The sequence below is a fragment of the Rhea americana genome, unplaced genomic scaffold (genome assembly GCF_003343005.1).
Source record: "Rhea americana isolate MKP2758 unplaced genomic scaffold, rheAme1 scaffold_271, whole genome shotgun sequence".
NCBI lineage: Eukaryota > Metazoa > Chordata > Aves > Rheiformes > Rheidae > Rhea > Rhea americana.
Genome location: NW_028186392.1, coordinates 1,104,280 through 1,123,616, shown reverse-complemented (window position 1 = coordinate 1,123,616; position 19,337 = coordinate 1,104,280). Strand labels below are relative to the sequence as shown.

Sequence of the window (19,337 nt, the reverse complement as noted above, 5' to 3'; positions counted from 1 at the left end):
ATAACACAAAAGCCTTTTTTTTTTTTTTTCAAGTGAGTTCAGCATTTTTCTGCTGCTAAACGAGTGGTTATCCTTGAAGATGACATTACTTGTCCTCTGTGCAGGACAGTTATCACTAATATTAAGTTGTGATAACATATTTAAATTGAGTAGTTAATGCTTTTTATCTTAAAATAAATGTCAATAGGCTTTATATACAGTAATCATATCATTTTCCATACACAAATATACTGTTGCAAAAAAAATTGTAAATATTTGATACTGATTGAAGAACAATGCATTTTTTAATTCAAGCTCCTTTGAAATCAGTGAGAATTAAATGTTTGAAATGTTCTTCTAGCTAACATTCTTTTACAGAAGAGAATAACTGTGCATCCATTGGTCTAACTGTATGTATGTGGATCTCTTGCTATCTATTTATTGGTTTATGTGTCAGATTTTTCTGTCCGGTCTTTGCCATACATAATGAAAACATTCAGTGTTGGGGTGGGCATTGACATCCCCAGGAACTAAGAGGTGACTGTCTCTGATTCAGTTTCTTCTTTGTCAAGCAGATATTATTTTAAATTTCCGAACAACATATGTCAGCAAGTCTGGCCAAGTTATATTTGAAGCAAGATCTATTTGTATCCACTATGTGACTACCTGGTTTATCATTGATTTAATTGCTGCACTGCCCTTTGATCTCCTTTATGCTTTCAACGTCACTGTGGTAAGTACTAACTCTACTCTTTTAACTGATCTTTTTTTGAGAAGGTAGGGTTTTTTTGCAGATCTGTTGACTAAAACTAAATGAACTAAAATAAGTTGATATGTAATGTATTTTCACATTGGATACTTTGTAATGTATTTTTTATGTTGATTTAGCTATTATAAGGTTTGATGTCAAGGTGGTCGTTCATTTACTTGAAAGCTATGAATTTATCATTTTTTCTCATTCAATTATCTTTAATTTATAAACAATTGCATTTATGTTAACTTCATTTTTACTCAGTATACCCAAATGCAATTCTAGATAACTTTTATTCTCTTTTGCTTTATAACTTGAATCCTTAATAGTTTTCCAAGATTCATAAATTTTTATTGTGCGTAAGTAGATCATTGTTATGGTCAGTAGGGTATATTCTTCACTCAGCAGGCAATCTTATTTCTTATTACCCCTGGAACAGTGGTGAGCACTCAAATGAAAATATTAATATATGATCCTTATCCCTATTTTATTTGTGTGTTTAGCAGCCAAGTAAGCAGCTCAGAATACATCAAATATGAAATTTGAGATGATGACTACTTAAAATTCTCATTAACTTTGTTTGATTTTGGTTTCAGTTCAGCTTTGTTAGGAATTTAATGACAAAATATTTAAGCCACTTTGAAAAATGTGTGAGTCTGATGTCTGATGATCCTACTTAATGTTACAAGTTATAATGGATTACATTTCTGGTTTTTTTTACTTATACTGAGACACAGCTTATTCCTCTGATAGGCCTATTTGCTTTAGTAAAGTCAGGATCTACTAAACAACAACAAAAAAAAACACATACAGAGTCAGAAAGTTTAATTTTGGAAAAAAATGTTGGCAGTGATTTCTCAGTTTTGTAGGTTGTTCACAGAAGAGTCTCAAACTTTTAAGCCATGTACTTTCTAATTCTTAGCATTGTGATCTTCTATTAATAGATCTACTTGATCTCATTTTCATTAAATGTAAGTTATAGATAAGCACATAGATCTAGAATAGATTTATAAAAACCACTGAAAAACACTAGTCATGAAAACTTCTGTGTAAGGTATCCTTTTTGCTTTAATCCATTTAGTTCTTCTTCCTTAGCCGACCTCTCTTTTCACTTCATTTGTTATGTTAAGAACTGTCAATCTGATGCTAGTGCAGTAACTTTTAATATCAGTCAATTAGTAGTTCCACATTCTTAAATCACATTTTTTTATAAACAGTAGGTAAGCTGTTTAAATATACTACTAGCTCAATTTAACCATTACAACAACTCCAAATAGCCAGCATAACTCAATTTGTTTGATTTCTATTAAAAAATTTACATTGAATAAGCCAGATCTGATCTTTTCCTTTAAGGAGGGAAAAAGAAAAAAAAAAAGTGTTTTTTATTCATCAGGAAGACTGATACACATATAGTAATGAATTCAGTGAAAGAAAGCATTGTCTCATAATTATTTTTACAGTTAAGTCACATTACTAAAAATGCTACTATAATATAATAATACACCTCTGTTGTCCACCTTTTAACTTTTTTCTCAAGATCAATAATACAATGACTAAGAGTATCCTGGGCATTGAAATGTCCCTCTGATAGTAGCAGGTCCTTAATGAGATAATTAAGTTCAAATAATAGATAACAAATAGATATGTTGACCTAGAAAACAAAAATGTCTGACAGACATAGCTTCCTGCATGMTCCAAGAGTTCAAGTCCTCACTAAAGATCTTTTTTTTTTTTGCAATATATAATCTACTTCCTTAGTTTGTTTTGGCTTAACTTTGTTAACTGGCTGCTACACGGTAAAAATCACTACAGAGCAGAGTGAAGGCTTAACTYTCTCTTTCCTCGGACAGTTGAGAGAGAATCCAGGAATTTGAGGTCCTTACAYTGCGACCACCCCTCCCAAACTTAGTTGTGTTGTTTTCTGTGTGATTCCACAAAGGGAACACAGTGCCTTACTGTACTGTATTTCCCACAGTGGCAAGACAAGGCTTAACATACTTGTTTAGATAATAATAACTATCAACTGTTTCAGGAGTGGGGGGAGATGTTATCACATTCCACTGTTTACGGACTTCATTGATTTAATGAGCCATTTCCTCGTATCTGTTCTCAGATTTTCACTCCATCGACTCTCAGATGTTGCCTCAACAGAACGGTGAGAAGGGGCATCAGGGAGCATCTCACTCCTTTGCTGTCCAGGCCCCGGCACAAAGGCCAACACTTTAGGGATGGTCTAAATTCTGCAAGCTAGGTATAGTGCCATACATAAGCACTATGTATGGCACAAAAATGTAACCCACTAGCTGGAGACTTGTGGAGTCAGAGTGCCTGAAGGAGCTGTGGAGTCGCCATCATTGGAGATATTTCAGAACAAAGATAGAGGGGACCTTTAGGAAATGTCATACTGTCTTTAAACCTTCCAGAGACTCTGCCCTACCAGTAAATGGATGAATCTTTGGAGGTTTGAGACTTCGTGCATGCTCCTTCCTAATCTCCATGCCTGCTGAGCTCCCCAGCTCCTTCCATCCTTGTATCCATCTGACATAAAGAATCCCACAGACCAGGATCTGTGCAAATGTGGTATGAAATGCTGCCAAAGTAAAAATCAGATTATTGACCACTAGTTATAGTGACTTTGTTTGCACCTATCTATTGGTAGCATAGAGCAAGAAAATCGTTTTTGGAGGAAGAACAAGCAAGCAAGCAAATAAACAAAAAGCATTAAAGATCTTTGCCACTAGTCTTTTTTTAAAAGGTATCATGTTTACTTATTATTTATTTTTTTTGCTGCAGGAGATGATTCCTCCAGGCAGATTCCTTCACTAGTTTGTAGCAACTTTATTTCTCACTACTTTTCAGTGCTATGGACTATCATTTCTTCTGTATTTGTTTTAGATAAAATTCTGTTTCTGTCATTTTGACAGAAAAAGGTTAACCTTGCTAGTCTAAAACAATTAGCCAAATGAAAAATTTAGATGGCTTTATATCTGTGGGCWAAGCAAAATCTACATAGGCACAATGATGAGTGCTGACTCCTCATTTTGTCTTTCTAAATTTATGACACAGAAAAGAAAGCTGCCTGCTGGCATTTGAGGTCTTCCAATGACAGATTGGACACAATAGAAGAAAAGTGTTTGGCATGACTAATGAGAAAATTCAATGCAATTATGCATGATTTATTACATCTGTGTTCAAATTTATGAGCAAATTATTTTGAAATGAGGAAGTCTTTTGGCCTTAAAATGAAATATGTCTCCTCTTTAAAAAGAAATATTATAACTGATCCACTGTTTTCATATCTATTAGTATTCTGTAACTTAATAAAAAGTCACAATTTAGATGCAAGTAACACCTAAATAGCAATAGTGGTTATCATGCTTTATAACTGTAAGTTATGGCTGGGTACATTTATTATTTTAACAGCTGTTTAGAAATATCTTGTTTATAAGAATCTGATTTAAAAATAACCTTGGCTATCACTATTTGTTTGTACTACAGTAGGACATAGGCACCCTGGTAAAAGTAAGGGCTCCAATGTGGAGGGCATGGCACATATATATAATCATTATATACATACATACATGTATGCATACGTGTATACATACATATACTACCACAGCATCTTGGAGTTTCAGTCATGAGTAGGGATCCCTTTCTGTGAAGCATGCAACAAGGAGAGCCAAAATGCAGTCACGAGGAAGCTGACCATCCAGCTTCTCCCTGTATTGACTGACCCCTCTGCAACTGGCTTCTGAGGGCAATAAGCATGGGGTAGAATCACTCTGGCGAGCAATGGGGCTAGAGGAGGAAAACAGAAATGTGTCTGTGTCAGGGAGGAAGAAGAAAGAATTGCATGGAAGGAATTGGAAAGCAAAGGAGTGAGCCAAGTGGAGGACAAAGATAATGTAAAAATAGAGAATTTAAAGAAAAAATTGAAATAATAGGCAGTGAATACTGCACAAAAAGAAGAAGCTTACAAGAGGGTTCCTTATGCTTATCTAAACTGTAGGACAAAATAAAGGGAATGTTCGTAGGTGGCAGGGCTGGGTTTCTTCTTTTTACAGGGTTGCCACTTAATCTTGAAATTTTTTAAATTGGAATAAAGTCAATGATTGGTTGAGTATGTCATGAAAAAAATCTAAAATACTCCCCATGTCATAATTTATCAATCAACCTGAACTTCTGTGAAAGAATTCACACCAGTGAAATTAAGATTTCAGAATATCATTTTGGTAATAGAAACAGAAATGCTTCACATTATTCTGGATTAGTGAAAACAAAAGGCTGTTGATCCAGCTGTGCTTTTAGAATTTCTTTTCAGAGAGCTCATTACTGTGGTCTGCAAGTGCTGTCAGAAGACGTGAAGTTTGATGTTATTTTTCTTTCAGTCAATTGATGTATGTATCCTGTATCAGTCAGACGTCCAGTAAGCATTAAACCTAACATCTCATTATCATTAATGAGGGAAAAGATTATTATTGTTAACGACAATTGTGCCTGTTTGATCTTGGAAAAAGTAAATGAAAAATGTTCTACTCTGCATGTTGTTTGCTAACTCTATCCAACAAGTGAAACACGGGCCAAGTATATTCCATGTAAAATGAGTTGTGGTGCAGGTTCCTGGGTGGATGTAGGTTGGAGGATGCTCTGGAGGGGCTGGGAGGGTCAAGGGACTACTGACTTTGGGCACTGCTGAATAACACTGCATCTTCTCTGCGGAGTCAGTGCCCACAGACCTCCTAAGCTGATACACAGGTAGTTTGCTAAGCAGAACAGGCGCTGTTTTAGCAACATACACTTGAAAATCAACACTTTCTTTTACATAAGGATCTCTTCAGGAGACTTAATAAAAGCCCTTTTGGACTTCAACTTAGTCTGCAGCAGTAAAACATATCCAGTTCCCTGAACACAGGTTTAAATCTGAAGAACAAATCTGAGTTCTGCAGTGATCTCTCTGCTTCCTTATTCTTCAAAATGTCAGCACCATGTTATTGCTTTTCTAAGCTTAATTATCCAGCTGGTGTCATCTCATAGGTACTTAAATTGTGTTGTGCCTACTATTTGGCTGTTAGCAGAAACTGAAAACGATGATAAAAATTGTGTGTCTGAGAATAGTTATTTTGTGGTTTCGTACTGGAATCAAATGAACCTTGGTGAGTTTGACAATTAAGTTTTTTATTCTAGAGTGGAGAAGTAGCTATTTGTGCAAAAACACAAAATTTTAAGTTAAATCCAAAATAAGAGACTTTGGATCAAAAAAAGGCAAAAGGAAAGATTTCCCAGTATTCCAGATGTTTTTGGTTAAAATCAGAAACACTAAACATGTATGTGTATATATATATATGTATACCTATGTACCGAATACAGCAGAAATAAACACTTTTTTTTTAACTATATCAGCTTTGCCATTTTCTGCTGTCTTAAGATTTAGACTRACCATAATACGCAGCTAAGTAACTAAGTGAAGGCAAAAATTTGTGGAGTTTTAGAAGATGGAGTTTCCTTTCATTGAAGCACAAGAACTGTGTAATAGAATTCAAATGCTGACTACTTGATTTTTCTCTATGTTCTCCCAGGTTTCTCTTGTCCACCTCCTAAAGACTGTCCGGTTGTTACGCCTCTTGCGTCTCCTCCAGAAGTTGGATCGTTACTCTCAGCACAGCACAATTGTTCTTACGCTTCTTATGTCCATGTTTGCCTTGCTTGCTCACTGGATGGCCTGCATTTGGTATGTCATTGGGAAAAGGGAGATGGAGCAGAATAATCCCCTTACCTGGGACATAGGTAAGTTCTCTTTCTTGCATACATATATATGTGTGTGTGTGTGTATACATATACACATAGATCTATAAGCCATTCATTGTGTCCTTTTCAGTTTAACTACTGAGCTTTTGTTTAGTGCTACTTGTAGAGGCAAGGAACTGCTCAAGTCCTCTAATTTCTAGCAAGTAAGGTTGTATGTTGCATGTATATATTTCTTTAAAGTTAACTACATAACAATTAAAGTATGGAAATTTTCGCTCTGAATTTTGACTCAATATAAACACGTATAGATATAATGCAATCTATGTTTCTCAAGACTGTGAAAATTTAAATCTTGAGAAGTCTTGACTGAAACTGTAAATGGAGAATTGTTTCTATCTACTTAGACAAGAAATAGTTATTCTCCTTTAATCTTTAAGTGTTTGAACTTTGACATATGAATYTTGTTTGGATGATTCATTTTCAGTGGGGAAGAGTGACTTGGGGGGAGAGGTGGAAGGTATTTTGGTCTTGTTTTAAAGATCATTGGCTGCTTTAAACTTGTAGTGAAGGAGCTGCCCAAATTATTTGTGTCTAATGTGGCAACAGAAGTATTCAATAGGAAATAAATGCCAGTGTGTGAGTAATCTTTTATTAAAGATATTTGTTCTCTGAATTTCAGCACAATCCAGAAAAAAAGATTAAAAATGGAACAGAAATGGAAAAAGTAGAAATGACATTTTTAAAAGTGAACCTATTTGGGGCAAATTGAAGAMTCGAACAGGACAGGGCCAGACAGTGCAAAAGATTAGATGAGAACATTCATCCTGGTTTTATGAATTATGCAAGTTTTCCACAGAGGGATTCCCTCAAGTATGCTAATTATTGCTTGCTGCACATTACTTGCTGAAAGAGATAGGATCTAAAATGCTTTGTATTAAAAACTGTTTTCAAAAATATTGTTTGTCTGATTGGTTTGAAGGTTTTGCTGTTCTACTGGAGAAGAGGCATTTATCAATGGATAGAAGGTTCTTGGACGTTTCGTATTTAATCCTGCTTTTAGTCCCCTGTTAGCCTGTTTGATTTCTCTGATTCTGTTTCAGATTGATTCTTTAAATTTCAAAACTTTCTTTTTTTCTTTAAGCTTTAGTATTATTATTAACTATTGCACCCATGTATGATGGTGCAATGGGAAAACAATATATCTTATATATGAGCCTGACACTCTTAGGTACTTGTATACTGTTGAAAATATGCTACCTGATAGAGCAGTACCTGGCTACACTTTCATAGGTCATTACAGCTTTTCTGCTCAGGTGAATTTCTTCTGCTCTTTTTCTCAACTGGCATATCAATATCARTCATCCTCTTTTCTTCTTTTTCTTTTTGTTTCTTTATATTTCATCATTTTGATTCTAGGTGTACTTACCTTTAGCCTAAAACCCATTATGTGTTAATTTAAACAGGAGAGGAAACAAGACCAGCGATAAAATTGACTGGARGAAGAAAACTGAGCTAGTTTTCTTTATGCTGCTAAGTACTAAAGACACAATTAAAAGAGCAYGAATAATTTAGACTATGTATGTAATCTGTGAGAAAAAAAGAAGTGTGCATAYTTTTCATAAATGAGCTACCTAATAGTGAGATATGTGTTCCTGTCAGGAAAAATGTTTGGTGGAGGCATGAAGCAATCACCTGTGACCAAGGGCTCAGTAAGGTGAATTTGAACTATCATATCACCTATTCTTATCTCCTTTAATTTCTTACTTCTTCCTTAACCTCATTAGAGACTGAATACTAGTAAGTCTGAAGRAAAAATAACAGATACATTAAAAGTGCCTGACCTTCTTCTAGGTGAGGATGTTGGATCAGAAAGAGGAAAAGGAGAAAGAAGATCTATTAAATAYACCTCTCCAGTTTACCTGTGGGTTACTGRAAGCTCTGGGGAGTCTTTATTCTTCTAGGGTTTTTTTATTATCATTATTTTCCTTGCTTTTATAAACCCATTCTGTGACCTGCAGCGTGCAAACCGCACAAAGAAAGGACTGCAGCTGTAGGGGAGACAATACAAAGAAAGCCCACTGTGCCCAAATTGGTCAAATATTGATGACAGAAAAACAAATCCAAAAATAATAATAACAAAAAGAGTCAGTCTGACAGTAAGCAGTCATGAAGAAACGTTTTCAGATTATTTAGGCCACCAATGATAGCCGATCTCAAAACAGTGCAGCAAGAGTGATGGGGACAAGCTGCCTCCCTGCCTCCTGGCAGCCCACCCCTCTGCCTTTTGCCTGCTCCAAGGCTGGATTCAGGAAATCCTCCCTCTTCCCCAGAGCTCGTGGCAGTTATTGCTACAAAAACATTGACCTTCACCCTTCAGTTTTGTTTTCTCTTGGATRATGACAACATCACTGAAATCAAATTCAAATGCCAATCAAATGTACCAAGAGCCTCATTAAAACAGAGCCCAGCATGTCCAGAAGAGAACCCCTTTACAGGACTCCCGTGTGGGTCTCAACGAAGCATGCTAGCTTTGTAACTAGCTTTTCTCATATTGATCAAGTGGAGTGGACTAGTGGAGGCCCAAGGTGGGAACAGCTTCTTGACAACCTCTCAGTGTTGGCTTGTCTCACCATGAGACTCRTCACTGTTTCCTGGGCAGCCACAGGCAATGCACCTGTACAAGGACTGAAGCACTTCTTAAAGGTGTGTGCTCTTAGTGTTTAGCCTCCTTACCTGGAAAAACTGCTTGATTGTTGAGCTTACAGCCTGAAAGGGATTTTTTTCCCCCAAAGAAAGTGTGCTTCTGCATTTTCCTCTGGAAAGTCTTTCTATCACCTTCATGGATAGACTCTGAAATATTTAGATACTATAAATATATAATAAAATTGCATTGCAATGACTCCTGCTCAGCAAGCTCATACATTATTGCCCAGCAAATCCAGATGATGAGATATTAGCTCTGTATCTGTCAGTATGGTTATTTCTACAGTTCTTTCTAGTACTAAGTAAAGCATTTGGGGGCTAGTTTTCTGTTTTGCTTTCTAAGGAGAAGAGTTCTAGAAGGTTAAAATATTGGAAATAGGCAAAAAAAAAAAAAAAAAAAAAAAAAAAAGGACCTATGAAGTTTAAACCTATGTGCCACGTGTATGATCAGTAATAAAAGATTGTGTCATTTCTTCAGTCAAACTAGGCAAATCTTATTGCTCTCTACATACAAGTTACTTGCTGGTGAAACACAATGAAGCTAGGTCTTGGCCCTCTGCTTGTTGCAKTTTTTGGTACTCTGATGGTCTACAGATGATGAATTTTAGCTATCATTTCTTTTAATCGTAGGGAAACTTCAAGTGGTGAGAGTGCTACGTCAGTCTCACACCATATACCTCACAGCATCCATGTAGGAGATGTATTGAGGGGAGAAAAGTATGGGCCAAGAGTGATTTAGCCAAGAAAAGTGAGATTTGGATTTTACARTGATTCACAAACTGAATAATACAAATAGGAAAAATCTTGCTTCAGTCGGTAATAAAAGTAGTGCTATGGAAAAACAAAGGAGGCATTCTGTTCTCTTGTGCCAAGGCCTCAGCTGAAGTTTTTTTGTATGGTTTTGGATAGCATATTTTAATAAAGATATAGACAAGGTGGTAAGAATTCAAAGAAGAGCAAAAGGAAYTTGAGTATTTGAAACTGACTACTTAGTGCAAGTAAGACAATAGAGCATGATCCTTAATTTGGTATTAACAGATTTTCATTGTCAGACTTTTTAGTTTTGATACAGTAATACCCAAACTGGATATTCAGTTTCCATTAATAGACCTTAATCAAACTCCTTTGCAGGAATTAGGAGGCCTTCTAATTGACAACATTTGAAAAAATCAACCCAGAAATATCACTCCTTTACTTTTTTGTTAAAAASAACATTAAAAAGAAAGTATGCTTTCTGTTGTTCTCTGGTGGGTGAAGAATAGTGTTCAGCTAGCATCCAGCTGAAGATCTGCTCTAAGGAGGAAAAACTGTGCCAGGAACAAAACCAAGATTTCTTTACTTTTTACTTGTGAATCTATTTTTGGTTGGAAGGTAGAGGAAGGAAGAAAGTTTTTTCAACATCCTTCCTCYATTTAGTGTTTCTCCAGAAAGCTTGTAGCACTGAATCAAGATCAAGGTCTTCCCAACATTTTAAAGCTGCACTGTTTTAACATAATACWTTTGGATCTTGCTGTGCTATCAGATATGCACCATAGCCCTGATCTCAGAATTTTGACTTAAGTGGGAGAAGCATTTGGTTCCTGGTATCTATTTCTCTGGCTAATTTAAACAAATGAGGTGCTTCATTTGCATTTGGATTGGGGCAATGGGAGTGATAAAGTTCTCCCTGTGAAAATACAAAGAGCAGAAARGTGTATTTGCTGTGCTCTTACTGGGCCTAATTGTAAGCCTTCCTTTCATTTTTTTGTCCTCATTCAGAAAGCATTCTCATTACAAATAATTTAAAATAATGATTACTTTAAAATTTTGGTCACTTGGGTGCAAAGTGAGAAAGATGTAGTTTCTGGGAATATTATTCATGAAGGTAGCACTGCAACATTTACCAGTGCAGCACAGTGTTAAAATCTGTTTTCCCTGCATAGCGCTGGTATTAGTATTTTAACTGATTACACGGAATATGAGGAAGATATGCAAGCTGGGCACTGTGAATCGTCAGGTGCTTGAGACATTTACCTCAGCAAGTTTCCMCGTCTCAGAAAAAAAGCTTTTTCCATGTGCAACAGCTTGACTAATGTSTGATAAAAATGTGACTACCAGACTGATCATTCCACTCACCTGAGATAGTGTTAGGCTCCTTTTCCTACTTTTCCATTTTTTAAATCCCTTGCTGTTACATTCTACATTGTTCCCCTCATTTGTTCTCTGGTGAAACAGGTATTTACCTGAGACACAGCATGCTTTTCTGCCATCTGTAAAAATAAGATTATTTTTGGTTAGCGGACACCAAATAGAGGCTAGACTGTGTTTAGGCTCCTGACTGTTCCTACAACTCTAATTCCATTGATTTCAGTACATTGGCTCTCATTTCCACAGGTTTTACTGATATTAGATTACGACATAGGGTCTTTACCGGCTGTCAGCTGTTTTGAATTAGTATGTACCAAGCTACCTCACTTCAAGTTCTTATCAAATATGAAAAATGCCTTTTAGATCTGTCTCTACGTGAAACAGAAAATAGTGAAGATGTTTTTTGTTGCTAGAGACATTCATTCTGTGAGAACCATATGAGCTGTTGAAACTCAGCTGCCTTGGATACAGCGAGGAGATTAGGAGAAGGCCAAGAGTCAGGCTACTGCCTCCCTTAGATAGTCAAAGCTGTCAGGTATAATTTGTGTAATCATCTTGAAAAAAATTTCCTTCCTGTCTACCAGAAATTCAGCTATAACCTTTTATTAGTCCAACCACAGTAATATTTATAATATTCTATCTATGTAGGAGTTATCAGAACTAAACTAAAAATATATATAAATGACCTGYGCTTATACAGAAGATAAGGGTATACATTTACTTTGGGAGGAGCTTTAAAATCAGGACTGCAAAGATTATTCTTCRCTTATTTAAATCTTTATTTTAATAAAATACTTCAATTTTCATTTCAGATTTTTCTTCATTTCTTGTTACTTTTGTAATCCACAGGACTTCTGGAAACAAGAATTCATTCGCCATAGTACTTTCATGTACTTTGCAATATAAAGCTTTCCTCTCTTGGTTTACCACACACTTAGTCAGAGCCTTTAGAGGGACTTAGATATCTGGCTCCCAGKGATGGATTTATATCCTGAATTAGTTTTCATGACAATGAATGGGGAGATTTGGGTGCCAAATGAGTTACATAGCAGCTGAGTGGAGCCAGTATGAAATACTGAGAACRGGATTGTATCTTCAGTTCCTTTTGCTCAGGGCTTAGACACCTTGGTTTGGGTTGCAGAGAAGTCATTATCCCTCTTCACAGATGCTGGAGGACATATATGTACCAATTATTAGAGTTCTCACTAGTAGTATTGACATAAACTCATGTATCTACCTGCGCTGAGCTTGCTGACCATTTAACTGTGTTTGCCCAGTGTTGCKTCTATGCTAGTAAGGTCTGCCACCTTGTGCAGTGGTTTGCACTCTCTTCCTGTTCTGCACAAGCAGCTTGGTGTYACCTGAATCTAGAGTACAGACGTGAAGGAGGCTATTCTGCTGAAAAGCAACACAGAAGCCAYTGATTTCTTTTGGCTGCAGAGAGGAAGAGATATTGTTATTGAATTTTCCTTCCCTTTAGCAGAATAGCTTGGGCATAGGAACATGTGAGTAAGGTACGGAAGACAGGAATGTACAAACCAAATGTCTTTGAGGGCTTCATTTTCTTTCCTTAAACTGACTAGACTTCAACGGACACGCGGTCAATGCCAGAGCTAGATGTGAAGGTTTGGACTCTCTTAGGCTGAGGAGAGCAGAGATCAGAGTATTTCACATTTCCTTATACCAGTGAGGTATTAGGGGAAAGAACAGTTCACACAATCCTCCTTCTGCAATTGAATTGACTAGAGCTGTATGGGGTGAGTGAGAAAGAAAGAGCATGAGTGTACATATGCCTTCCTTATTGAGCCCTTCTGGGGTTTTATACATAGGACAAGGTGGCTGAGGGACCTCCACTGGATGTAGCTGTGAGAGAAGTTCATGTCGAGACAGTGCACTTCTGGCCCTATGCAGAAGTTGGCTGGTTGGGATGAACTTCTGTTCTTCCCTGCCTAGAGCCTCAGATGCAAACTTAAGGGTATGTTCTTGATCTTGAGCTCCTAAATTCTGTTCTTAGTGGGATTCTCTTCAATTTTATGGCTCGGGAAATTTTTAGAGCTAGAAACCTGTTCCCAAGCTGATCTTAAGAAACCTGAGGCATACTTCATTAGCTTTCTTGATGTCCTAAGCAATTCTGCCGGAAATTCTGRATATATGGAGTTAAACATATCCTTAAGAATAGATATTTGTGTCACTAGTACATGTATTCAGGGTACCCTATTTTCAGTGGAATGACTATTTTTAGGTATGTGCATATCTAGTTCTTTATCTAACACTATATTTCAATGAGCCAGAAATGTTTCTGCTGCTTTTGGATCCAGCATAAACRTGTAATAGGCGATAGTAGAAATTATACTGGAAAAACAACTGTCATTACTCCCGTACTTGGTTGATATAACATACAACTTGGTATAACAACAATTAGTTTCCTGATTCTTTGTATTTTAAAATGATATTAATTCTCATAATGGAAGTAGGTAAATATTCATGCATCACAAAGCCTTTGCAAAGGAGTTAAATGATTTGCTACAAGTGACAAGAAAGTTGATAACGAAGAGCTTAGGAWTTTTTTTGTTTTCCTTTTTCTTATATGCACTGCCTTAATTATTAATAAAATGTCATTCACTCGGATCATTCCAGCTTTACCTCTATACGGAATTTTCTTCTGTTAGAAACTTAATATTGTCTTTGAATGTGATTTGAGTAGTTTTTATCAAACCCAAGCACTCAAACAGCAGAACAAAAAGAAGTATGAAAATAATGAGATTTTTTAAATGTACAGTTTTTGGTCTGCTTTTTAACCCTCTAAAGTTCCTATTTGAAACACACTCTTAGCACTTTTCATATCAAGGAACCTAATTTCAAAAAACTGTGAAAGACAAGATTCTGAGTGATCACAGAACTCCAGAGTTTGGGGCTATCAGAAGATCAGCTAGCATAACACACAGGGAAGAAAACTAAGGAACGGTCATTTTTTGACTCAGGTCATRTAACTGGTCTGTGCCTGTGGATAACTGTACATATTTCTGGATTCCAGGCTTACCTCCAGGAGTTTGAGTCTGGACCAAACCAACTCCAGTAGTTTCAACAAGTTCAGTTTATTAAGAGTTAAGATTACTGTGACTGGAGTCTTGAGGATGGCTGCAGCTTATGTCTGCTCCCGCTCTGCTGGCAAGAGAAATGTTCWTGCACTCCCAGGTCCATTTTGATCRTGTATGTCCGGGGTGTGGGAATAATGGTTTAGTGTGGTTTTTTGTTGTTGTTGCATTCATAGATGGATCCTCTTCACAGCTTATGAAAATACTTATAAATTTCCAAGACTCTTGGCCATAAAAGCTTTATTCTAGCATAAAATACTGGGCCAGCTTCACTATTCCATACACACACATCCGTCAGGTGAGAGCTGGCATGTAGAGAATTATGAAACCTTGCAGAAGAGCAATGAACTTCATGCTGACTAAATTGCATAGACCATCACTCACTAGCTGTAATCAGTCATTCATCTCAATCTGTCATCACTGTACCTGAATGTTTGATTTTCATCTCCATATCAGTATGCTCATTATGTTTTTGATTATTCGTATTTTTATTTTTTTTTTTTTTTTGCAATCACAAACAACAGTACCTGTTACTTCGGATCTGTGATCCTTTCTAATCTTTTAAAGAGGCCATTATTTTAAAAGAAGGAATAGAAATAACTGTATCTTTCCTGAGCACTGCCATCTTCACTTTAGTAAATGCATTGTAAGGCTCTGCTGAACGGCGGGCAATGGTACTGAAGGTCCTTTTCTTGCGTGGAATATGCATATGTCTGTTCACCTGTCTATTTCTGATGTCTAAGGGAGGAAAAAAGTGAATTAATCAGCTGAAAATTCATTTTGAATTAATATACGAAGGAAATGGTTGATGGCTATAACTCTAGTAAAATATTTTTTGGAGTCACTATCTTAGTGACTCAGCCAGCCAGTTTGGGTTATTCCCTGCAGCAATTACAGAAAAATAATTAGCCCTTGGACTGTAATGCATGAATAATAATTAGGAATAAACCCATTGACTTAAATAAGACAACCACTTTGAAGCTATTAAACTTTTCAAATCACCTATCTCACCAATAATTATAAATCATATTTATTACATTTTACATTTTCTGTAAAAGAAAAGGAAATACTGTGATACTGAAGCATTTCACAATGATGAAATATTTTAAGACACTTGAAACAGGAATTTAATACCACAGGAAAATGACTTTTCTTGAAAATTTTTCAATATTTTCATGGATGTTTGGATTGCCTTAAAATTTAACCTTCGATACAAGAAATGTATTTCATATATTGCAAAATGAATACATTTTCCATGAATTAATATTTGTGGCACATAATTTCCAATCTTGCAATAACTGAAATAGTTAAATTCAGTATAATCAGGAAGAATCTACAGTGAATAAGTGTATTTATTTGTTTCAGAACAACCATTGAACATTTCTTTAGTTTGCTGGATACCTCATCTGAATTATTAAAACAATTCTGGTATAGGATATATTTGAGAGATGGTTTGGGGAAACTTACAGTGAGAAATAGTTAAGAAAAAAATCTTTTTTTTTTKTCTGACTGAACTACACTTTTGAATTAGGCTGAGAAAGGTCATCTATTTTTAAGAGAAAATCCAGGCTTTTCCTATTTGTATATCATCATAACTGCCCACAATTTTGGGTACAATATGAGCAGAGGTTTTTTCATTTGTGTGTCAATCTGTTATAACCAACACAGAGAAAAATAATTAGTAAAAATGGATTTTACACACACAGCTGTGTTCACCTGGATATGTGCTAGAAGTGTATATAGAAACCTGTCCTCACGTGTTAAACACCAACACTTACAAATGAAGGCCTCGTGGACTCTCACCTTTAAACTTGACCCTTTCTTTCAGCCTGCCTTATATGTAAAATACGTCCTGTCTAGGAAATATTTTTTGTGTTTATATACCTTGTTTCAGACCAGTGTATACCAAACKTTGTCAAGAATTATAATATAAATTTGAGAATTTTTGAGGGAGTCATTCAGYCTTGCATTTGAAGAACTGAAGCACTGAGGTGTTGGTGGAGCTGTGCCAAAGCAGTGTTGTTTGCTGAACTCGCCTGAAACACCTCCCTTGTGTTCAGTTTAACATTAACGTGCTYCTCAGATGCTCTGGGGCTTGATAGATTTTATTCCCTTTTTCTTCCCTGCTGTTCCTTTCTATAGCCTCAGTTTGTTGATTAAAATACATTTTCCTTCACACCATACTTTGCCTTCTGACTGAACCATCTTAACAGTCACTAGATGCTCCAGGGCTGCAGCACCCCATTGTGTCTGCAATCCAGAAAAATAATCCCGTATTTGGAGGACGATGGGGCACGTACACGAACTGCAGCGAGGGCTGAGCTACAGCTGCCAACCCAGCTCGGCTGAGCTCGCCCCAGCGCCGGAGTACGCCACGCTGTGACAGTTTCACGGCTCAAACGTTTGTTAACTTTACTTTTTTTTTTTGTGTGTTTACTCTTCTGACTTTTCAACATTTTCCAGCTGAAAAAAGATGTTTGAAATATCAGAATTTTCCATGAGAAGTAATTTCCTGTTTTTACTAAATCTTTTGCATAAATTAGATTTTTTTTCTTGCATGAAGTCCCACACATAAGTACTTTTGCTATGAGTCAGACTACAAACTCTCTTTCTTTCTCTTAACATTATAGTCATTGGACTTGGCCCAATGGTTTAGCCTAATTCACAGCTGATCTTTTTTTTTTTTTTTTTTTTTTTTTTTTTTTTTGTTCCTAACAATGGAAAAGATGATTCTGGCTTTTTTTTTTTTTTTTTCTGTTCCTAACAATGGAAAAGATGATTCTGGCCACAATATTTTTGTCTAACAGTTCTGATCTTTTTGTCTCAGACTGAAACTGTTTTAAAGTAACCCTTCTTCCAACAAAAAAGCAGGACCTTTAAAGTGTATTTTAATGAATTTCACAGCCCTACTCTCACCTGATCAGATACACTGAAATGGAGAGCACTCCACTAGCTCATCAGAATATAGGCGCCAATATGACATAAGTTGGAAAGAAATATCTCATACTCAAGGCAGGTTCAATTATTTTCATTATAATTTTCTCTGAACTGCACTAATACATTTTTAAGAGACTTTAGCACCTGTGCAGTYTTCACATTCCTGGCAGGGAGATGTTCTGTATACAATTTTTTACTAAGCTTATATTGCTTTGGGCAAATATTGTGAAACAAAAACTTTAAAGTTTAGTGCAGATTTAATGTGTGATATTAAGACATAGACTGTTGTAAGAATGGTAGATTAGCTTTGTGTAGACCAGTGAACTCCTTTAGCCTGGCAATGATTAAAATGTKATTAAAAGGATGCAAATGCCTTTATTGAAGCGGATGTGAGGTTTTTGTGTAACTGTTAATACATTTCCAGGGTTTTTATACAGGATCAAATTTTTTATATACTTTTTTAAAGAGAAAAATAAAAATCTAGTATGTGGATGGAGCCCCTGAATCTGTCAAAGTTGAAAATGTCTTGCTATGTCCACAGGTAACCGCAGTTTACCTGAATATCAGCCATTAATTCCACAAGCAGTGTTTATCTCAGTGGAAAAGCTGTATCTGGACCAATTTCTCAAAGCATAATAAAAATTCTCGGTGCAACATGTGGAGAGTAAATTTGCTCAGTGCAAACACCATGAGAGGTAATAGTCACGAGAGGTAAAATGACCCTGTGATCTTTCCACATAGCTTCCGGTACAGATGCACTTGAATTACACTGAGTGCAAATTGTTCAAAGTTGCAAATATGAGATGCAGAAATCTTGCTCAGTCTGTGAAAAATTTCATCAGACTCTTTGCCCACTACCTGTGGTAGTCTGCGTCATTCAAGTGTTGGCTGTAAAGAACCTCTGGATTCCTCTAGTCCAACCAGCTCCTTGGAACAGGACKGATTCCTCCACCTCTCCAGGTAACCTGTCCCAGCATTACACTACCCTTCTTGGACAGCTTTATAGCATTTTGTACACCTGTAAAGTGTGTTTTACGCATTGGGTCATAGGAAGTTACTGCTTTGGCTTCAGAATTCCTGGCCTGGCTGTACAAATTACAGTATATTAAACCAGCCTAAATCCAGACAGCCCTTGGGATACCTTTTGAAACCTTTTCATCTGCCATTTCAATATTTGACTGTACTGCCCCATAGACTGCCTCTCCTAGCCCCTCCACATAGCTAGAGATCCTAAGGTGCTGGAGTGCTAGATCCCGCAGTGCCGAACATTGCTATTTTTTCTTGTTATTTTCTTCCACAGTGCAAACATGCTTTACATTTTAAATCTAGAAATGTCCTTGATGTATATTCCTACTTTTTATTTGTTCAGCCTTTTCCTGCCCTTTAGCAGAGCAGGCACTTGATGAAAGAAGGGTGTTACTGCTACCAGAATAGAAATGATTTCCATTTTAAAATGAAGAAACTGTTCAAGAGTCTTTTCTTTAAAGACTCTGTTCCATTTTCASCTACCTTGGAAAATATGCATACTTATTTTGTACTTTTGGGTGATAGTTCTTAAAGTGGACTGCTAACTACCTTCAGTGAAAGAAATGTATATGAAGTTGTAAGAGTAAGTTGTAGCATTCTACATTCTGTAAAATTTTACATAAACCAAATTTTGTAAAAATAATTATGCCTAGCTAGTCTAAATCATTTTGCACTGTCAGATCTAATATAGTTTTAGTTTAAAAGGCTTAGATTTTCCTTATAKCATACGTTTCAAAAAAACCTACCAGGTCTGCAAACACAGAAGTTTTATTTTCAGAATTCCTATAACATGTTTTATTATTGAGGCATTAGCTTTCCTCTTTGCCTTTTATTCCTTTTTTGTATCAAGTCTTTTTACCTTATAAATTCTCAATTTAGTATTATTTTAATATGATTTAGTATTATTTTAACCCTAAAGCAAAATACTCTCTGTTTCTGATTTTCCTTTTCAAATCTGGGTACACTTCAACATC

General features: G+C 36.2%; 1 protein-coding gene across 1 annotated transcript in view; it reads left to right on the top strand.

The window, feature by feature from the left end:
* The window catches only part of KCNH8 (potassium voltage-gated channel subfamily H member 8), a gene marked incomplete at its 5' end in the record, with an annotated part of 94,554 nt that overhangs the window by 17,125 nt on the left and 58,092 nt on the right, over nt 1-19,337 (top strand). Inside the window, 3 exons of the mRNA XM_085308248.1 lie at nt 555-712; nt 2,844-2,885; nt 6,307-6,514. Coding sequence (XP_085164374.1) covers nt 555-712; nt 2,844-2,885; nt 6,307-6,514 — 408 coding nt within the window. The remainder of the gene's footprint in view (nt 1-554; nt 713-2,843; nt 2,886-6,306; nt 6,515-19,337) is intronic.